Raw genomic sequence first — 7433 nt, forward strand, 5'->3', positions numbered from 1 at the left:
TACTATCTTCCATAATTTTTTTTGTCATCCTTCCCACATCGACTTCTGTATAATATGAACTTCTGTTGATAAACCTGGTGGGGCCCGATTAGCATCAAATCGGGGTGCGTGGGTGCTTTGAGTCCGCATACGCAATACTTAACCCTAAACCACTCTGTTTCGCAGCAGAGGCGTTTTACTGTGTATCCATGGGTCTGCTTTACCCGGGTTTTACTTGACCCGGAAAAGGAAAACCCGAAGTCTAGTCGTGTGCCTCATTGCGCGTTGCATAGCCCAGAGTAACAAGGCGGGGACGTCTGACGTCAGTCATCTGGTTGATGTCTTACGGGGGTAGCATTTCCCGCTCACTCAGCGCACCCATTTTGTTAAAAAAGAGGCATATTTTTTATACAATTTTTTTTATGAAGTTACTTATAACCAGATAAATATTAGAAGATACATAAATTCACAATTACTATGATGCTAGGAATAGGAATAAAAATTATTTGCTTATAGATGATATAATATTTTAAATTAGACTTGAAAATGGTTGTTCAAGATGAATCAACTAATTATTAGGAAGCCATGTCATGTTACAATTATGATATATGGTTTGTTTCGATGGAACTCGATATCAAATCTAAAACACCCATCATAAGGAATGTTTGAAATATGATTTAAACGACCAATAATAACCTTTTAAAAATAGTTCATCAAATCGGAAGTCCAATATATAATTATTTTTTCAAATTCAATTGGAAGGATACACACATTATCCCGATTCGCAAATGAAACCAACTAAAAGTATTCGTGGTCTAAACACGTTTCAAACAAGTATCTTCCAACTAATATAAACTAATTTTCACATCCAAACACTTCTATTATCATTACTACTAACTTGAGAACATGTAAAAATAATTTTAATACATTAAATTTATGAAAGGCCTTGTAAGTTGCATAAAGTTGACATTATATAGTAAAAGTTTACAAATTTATGTATATAAAGTAAACATAAGCACCAAAATGTACAATGTATGAATAGCTTAAATTATCTATTCTCATAACTCATATCTATAATGATGTATATTTCCCATCTTTAAGAAAGTTCTTCAGTGATCTCTCAACGGAAGATTAACTAGTCGCAAAAGTCCTGATATATTAAAGAGTTCCCTTGATCTCTCTAAAGGTGAACTCACAAAATGGATATCCAAATTAAGTATCTTTGACACACCATAAGCAATCGTTGAAACACGATAACTCATAATAACTTTCACCTATAATAGTCTTTGAAAAAAAAAAATACTTCTATATTAAATATGATTAAATTAAACATATATAAACTCAAATACATCAAAAATATCATCATTCAAAAACACACATAAGTTGAAAGTACACGCTAAAATAGAATATGTGCTTACATGGCTATGTACTCACCTCAAACATGTAAGTAATCTCCCAAAAGCTTCTACAAGTGTAATATTAAAATAAAACACATAAATGAATAATCAAACCAAATTAAAATTGCCGATTAACCTCAAAATTTCTAATTAATATTCCTTAATCTCAGTTAACCTTTTTATCCCATAGATACTTTTAACATGTTCATAAGGAAGCATTAGAACAACCCGAATAACCACTAGACCTCAATTGACTTGATCTTCGAATTGCTTTAAACCAAGAATTCCCTTCCCACTAACTCAACCTCTCTCTTCTTCTATTCTAAATTTGTTTCCCGAAAATAAGAGCTTGAAGCCCTAGAAGCTTAAGATCACACCATTTTCCAACTTGTCACATTTGGTTCCCCAACCTTAGTAATGTCTTAAAAGTACCAATATTGGACCTAACATCAAGTTTCGCTCCATAATCTTACCATTTAACCCTTAGCCTTCTATGTTTATACATTTGTAGTCATTACTGAATGTTAAGTATAACAAAGATGTCACGTACCTTTTTTTCCCACTTGGAACATAACCATCGACTTGGTTTTCGAACATCACCTCCAAAATATATCCCAAACTAATATTGAATTTAATTTCAATTATTTTTAGTTAGCAAAACATTTAACCCATTTTATAAAATCCATGCACAGCAACCAATTACGTGACTTAGCTTGATGCCCGATAATATCGAGACTATTGGATGGAAGTGAGTCTTCAAAAGAAATAACAAGAAAATCTGGACACCCATATTATCATTATTACTAGAAGCATTATATATATTGAATTAGTTTTGACATTTTTCAAATCTGAATCAATAATTACTTAAGACAAGTAAAATTAAGTTTTTATAATTTGATAGAAACGTTTTTATTAAAGAAAAAAAAAGGTTTTAGACTTTTAGTATAGTTTTACTACCCAATATTATTGTCATATGGACAAATATCCGCCAATTCCATCGTGTTAAGCCTCTGCGTAGCAGCAGATCATTTCCTCCCACAGCATCTATCAAATAACAACAAACGAACTGCTACATGCTATAATGCGCAGCAGGTGCTTTTCCCATACCCCTCCTTCTTCCTCCAACACTCCCTAAACCCACTCAACCCCATTAATCTAAAACTTTCAACTATGTCCCACTCCCTCCCTCTCCTCCTCCTCCTCCTCTCCGTCGTCTCCACCGCCTCCGCCACTACAATTGGCGTAACCTACGTACCAGCTCCATCTCAACCACCACCGGAAGAAGTCGCCAGTACACTCAGATCTCTAAAAATCACCGCCGTCCGCCTCCCTGTCGCTGAACCTTCTGTAATCCGAGCCTTCTTCTACACTAATATATCACTCTTCCTTTCCATTCCAAACTCTCTCATCCATTCCATATCAACCAATCGCTCCATCGCCTCCCTCTGGCTCTACAACCACGTCGTCCCTTTCTACCCACGCGCTCTCATCACCGCCATCTCCGTCGGGACTAACGTCCTAGCTGACGGAAACGCTTCCTCCGCAGATGTTCTCCTCCGCGCCGTACGTAACGTCCATCAATCACTTGTGGATCTCGGGATACGGAAAATCACTGTCTCAACGACTTTCTCGTTTGTTAACATCATGATGACGTCGTTTCCGCCTTCCTCAGCTGAATTCGAAGAACCGACTAACAATGTCATCCTTAAACCCTTGCTCCAGTTTCTAAGTGAAACGAATTCGTCATTCTTTGTGAATTTATACCCTTACTTCGTATACAAATTGCGACCTGAGATCCCAATCGGTTTTGCTCTGTTTCAAGAAGAGACTTATAACTTCAGAGACGATGCCATCACCGGCGTTAGGTACCGTAATTTGTTTGATCTTATGGTGGATGCTGTTATCGCTGCATTAACCATCTCTGGACATGAGAATATTCCGGTGGTAGTGACGGAGACAGGGTGGCCGAGCTGTGATTCAGCAAATGACGTAGAAGCACGTCCAATATACGCTGAAATGTACCTACGTGGTTTGGTTTATCATCTCCAATCTGGTAGAGGTACACCATTGAGGAAAGAAGGAGTAGCTGAAGCTTACATTTATGAGGTATTCGATACAAACACTACATTCACGAACCTACCAGCTATGAGAGTTGGAACAGGACAGAACTGGGGGTTTTTGCACCCCAACATGTCCATGAAATTTGAAATTGATTTCTCTGGATGTTTCTCCACTACCATTGGAGCACTGACAGAGATCACTGTTCTTGGATTTCTATTACTGGTAAGTGGTTTATTGCTGTTCTAGTGGTATGTTGATATGCTTTAATTTTTTAATGACACGATTAGGTTACTATAAACATACTTGATTAGGGGTACACCATTCATAATCTCTGTTGTTGACTGAGGTAATTAGTGGATTACTGATTTGATTAGGTAAATATATTTGGGAGGGAAGATTGATAGTATTTTATGATCGTTATGTTAGTATCAATGAAAGGCATGAGTATTACTATTTTATTGTTCTTGTAAATGATGGTAGCCATAGTAGTTTAACTTTTCTTCCCAGATTAAATAGCAACTTGTTTGATGAAGCAGATACAGCAGATGCTAAAAATGGATTTAGTAGATATTCTTCTTGTTACAAGTCCAATAATAATCTTGTTGTATTTAAAACATAATTAAGATGGGATAATGTCACTCCAAAACAAGATTTCACCACAAAAAAAGCAATTATAAAAAATTGGTCACTAGTTAATGCATTGTCCAACACAATTTCACCACAAAAAACAATTATAAATATTTGTTACTAGTTAATGCATTTCCATTTTTAATGTGTCAACACTGACAATATTTTAACACAACTAAAATTAGTCAGTCATCTACTCATCTACATTCTTCAGCTGTCATCAAGTTAAGTTGAAATTGGGTGTGATACAACAGTTTCAGGATTTAATGATGTGCAAAGTTTTGACAAATTTGGATCCTCTTTGTACTTTACCCATGCTGCTTCAAATTGCTCCCCTTTGCATCTGAAAAAAAAATAATAATAATACAAATTAATACCATTTTTTGTCCCATTTACTCATATCATGTGTAACAATCGATAAGTAGGCTCAGAATTTTACTTTTGTAGAAGGGTGAGTATCTGAACAATACGAGCACGTATTTCTTCTTTTTCAACTTTGAGCGATGCATCTTTGTATAAAATCACCAATTCATCTATCAATCTGGGGTCAAAGAAAAAATATCAAATCAAACCAAAAAAAAAAAAAAAAACCTTTTAACTCCAAATCACTTGTGCATTTAAGGACTATACCTTTCATAAAATGGTGAATACCTTATCCACGTGAACTTTATAACTGTTTTAACACTGTCAAGAACCTGTAAGTTTCAAGAAATAATAAAAGGTCTTTCGGTTTCCTCTATGAAGAAATGAGTCTATACTCTATAGTGTATTATATATTTATATAATGTTACCAGTAGAACACTTTGATCATCATCAGCATGCATCCACTTGAAGAAAAGAGGGAACATGCGTCTGAAATGACCCAACAATACAAGTCCCATGCCAATAAAAAGTGGCTCAATGTGTTTAAGAAATGCGATACGCCTCTCCTTTGATCTTGGTTGTCTCCATAAATGGCTTAACATCTCATTCAACACCTTCTCAAACCTACAAAAACTCTCACATATATATGCTTTTTGATGAACAATGAGTAGTTAAAATCAGCTAAAAAGGGTAGAAGAGATAAAAAGATAAATACCATGAGCTACGAGGATTGTTTTGTTGGGTACTAGTCACAAGGAGCACAGACATCTCAACTACATGTTCCCAGATTTCATCACTTGAAGCAATGTTTTGACAACAAGCATCCAGAATCACATCTTCATACACACTAAACTCGGAAGAATTCACATGTTTTGCTAGATGTATGAACGTCATCATTCCTTGACGCTGAAAGAAATTCAATCCAGAATTGGAGCAATAAGAAGTAGAAATGAGAGTCTATGAGATTGAACATTGAAGAACCCAAGTTTTGATACCTACTTTCACTTCTGGAGACCAATGATCAAGAGCTGTGAGTGCACATGGGATAATCAACGAACACACTTTTCCTAATTGCGATGAATCAACCTGTCATAAGTCATAGCGATGATGATTCATGATCGTTTTACATAAAACCCTAACCCTAGCTTTATTTGCGTTTTTTAACGAAGAGAACGAGACGAAACCTGTGTGACAAGCCATTTAAATTGATGAGCAGCGACAATGGCGTAAGCAACCGGAACCCTAGCCGAGGCGGCAGAGACCTCGTCGCCATCGGCATCCTCCTTATCGATTGAACTCTCCTTTATACTCGTTTTAAGCAAAGGCAAAACTCTAGGTATCAATTCGATCGTTATGTCTTTCCCCTGATCATCGGAAAAAGCTTTATGTAATTCTCGGAAAGCGGAATCCGCGGAATTTGAGAGAGAAAGTGGAATCCATGAGAGCTGATCATACGTCGAGGTTTGAGAAGAAGCTAAAGCGGCACATAGTAAGGTGAAGCTCGTCAAGTGGGATTGAAGATCGGATTCTTCGTTGATGTTAATCGGAAAGGGGGGTAGAAGGGATTGAAGGAGAGATTTGATTGAAATGTCGGATTCTGGTTGTTTGTAGGAAGTTTTCGATAGTGATTCTCGGATTGGTTGGGACAATCTGCGTGAAGAGGGAAATTTTAGAGTGTAAAAGACAAGACGATGACACAGATAACAGATGATTTGTGGCGGGAGTATCTACTTACCGAGTGAGGAGGTCACGAAGATTGGAGAAGGAAGTCGCCATTTTTGCTGGTCTGAGAGTCTTGAGTTCTTCCTCAACAGTTTCTTCACAAGCGGGATAGAACTAGAAAGCATATATTACATTTTATCTCAGGGTCTATTCTGTAAATATTTAGATTCATGAAGGTTAGATCCGTAAATATATAGAGGTTGTTAAAACAGATTTAATTAGACGTAAATTTCATTCTGTTGGTTTTACTCTGTAATTAGCTTTCAGAGCTTCATTATGTAAATCAATGGAGTCTTCTTCAATTACTTCTTTTTCTTATCATATTACTCATATTGAAATGGTATCAGAGCATACGATCCTTTGATCTTTGTTGTTTTTTTCTTATCCTCGTTATAGATCTGAGTTCATCAAAATGGATTCAATTCCGATTCAAAACTCGAATGTACACAGTGCTTCTTCATCTGTTCTTAATCCAAAAGGAAATGACAACACGATGTTTCTTGTTTCAAATCTCCTCACTGGAAATGAAAACTATATGTAGTGGAAATTCTCGATCAAATTAGCTCTCGGAGCTAAGAAGAAAACCGGATTTGTTGATGGAACCTCGAAACAACCAGAATCTGCTGGTACTGAACAAGATGAATGGATAAGTAATGATTGTATGGTCAGATCTTGGATTCTGAACGCAATTTCAAAAGATCGTCGGAGCCTTCATTTTCTCGACGATTGCAAGAGAATTGTGGCTTGAATTAGAAGAACACTTCGGTGAGAGCAATGGTCCATTGATTTATCAATTGCAACGACAAATTGCTTCAATCAGTCAAGGTGATTCATCACTTTCAAAATATTATACCAATCTTAAACAGTTATGGGATCAATTGAATTCTCTTGTTCAAATTCCTTCATGTACCTGTAGCTCTGCAAAATCTATTTCTGATCATAACTCTTCTACACGATTGATGCAATTTCTTATGGGATTGAACGACACGTATGATAGTTTAAGAAACCAAATCTTGGTTCTAGATCCTCTTCCTAGTGTGTATAAAGCATATTCCATGGCACTCAGTGTTGAAAAACAACGAGAAGTACAAATTAACTTTGCAAATCCTACTGAAGTTTCCGCAATGCTTGCTAGAACACCAAAATATAGCAACAATACCAAGAAGTCCTTCCAGATAAAGAACAAATTTGAGCAAAAAGGAAAAATTAATTCTGATAAGTACTGTGATCATTGCAAATCTGGTGGTCATACTAAGGATGTATGTTTCAAACTACATGGTTATC

The 7433-nt window shown here is 36.2% G+C and overlaps 2 protein-coding genes across 2 annotated transcripts; one reads left to right on the forward strand and one right to left on the reverse strand.

Moving 5' to 3' along the window:
• The first annotated feature begins 1409 nt into the window (after positions 1-1409).
• LOC145016979 (glucan endo-1,3-beta-glucosidase 12-like) lies at positions 1410-4070 on the forward strand. The gene has a single exon (XM_078975112.1). It carries the CDS (start codon positions 2547-2549, stop codon positions 3681-3683), a length of 1137 nt encoding a protein of 378 aa, XP_078831238.1. The 5' UTR covers positions 1410-2546; the 3' UTR covers positions 3684-4070.
• Positions 4071-4168: 98 nt separating this feature from the next.
• On the reverse strand, positions 4169-6269 carry LOC145016977 (ARM repeat superfamily protein). Its single transcript, XM_078975111.1, has 8 exons — positions 6163-6269; positions 5612-6077; positions 5427-5513; positions 5143-5333; positions 4856-5051; positions 4695-4759; positions 4504-4605; positions 4169-4407 (listed from the first exon to the last, which is right to left on the reverse strand). The coding sequence occupies exons 1-8, from the start codon at positions 6201-6203 to the stop codon at positions 4290-4292; spliced, it is 1266 nt and encodes a 421-aa protein (XP_078831237.1). The 5' UTR covers positions 6204-6269; the 3' UTR covers positions 4169-4289.
• Between the last annotated feature and the right edge of the window lie 1164 nt (positions 6270-7433).

The sequence above is a fragment of the Lactuca saligna genome, chromosome 9, assembly GCF_052625555.1.
Source record: "Lactuca saligna cultivar CGN05327 chromosome 9, ASM5262555v1, whole genome shotgun sequence".
Lineage (NCBI taxonomy): Eukaryota > Viridiplantae > Streptophyta > Magnoliopsida > Asterales > Asteraceae > Lactuca > Lactuca saligna.

What these genes read in the sequence shown, in the direction of transcription:
- LOC145016979 (XM_078975112.1), top strand. Translation starts at nt 2,547, where the DNA reads ATGTCCCACTCCCTCCCTCTCCTCCTCCTCCTCCTCTCCGTCGTCTCC.
- LOC145016977 (XM_078975111.1), bottom strand. Translation starts at nt 6,203, where the DNA reads ATGGCGACTTCCTTCTCCAATCTTCGTGACCTCCTCACTCG. An exon ending in AACAATCCTCGTAGCTCATG is followed by an intron (nt 5,052 to 5,142) that starts GTATTTATCTTT and finishes GAGTTTTTGTAG; the next exon opens with GTTTGAGAAGGTGTTGAATG. An exon ending in ATGATCAAAGTGTTCTACTG is followed by an intron (nt 4,760 to 4,855) that starts GTAACATTATAT and finishes TGAAACTTACAG; the next exon opens with GTTCTTGACAGTGTTAAAAC.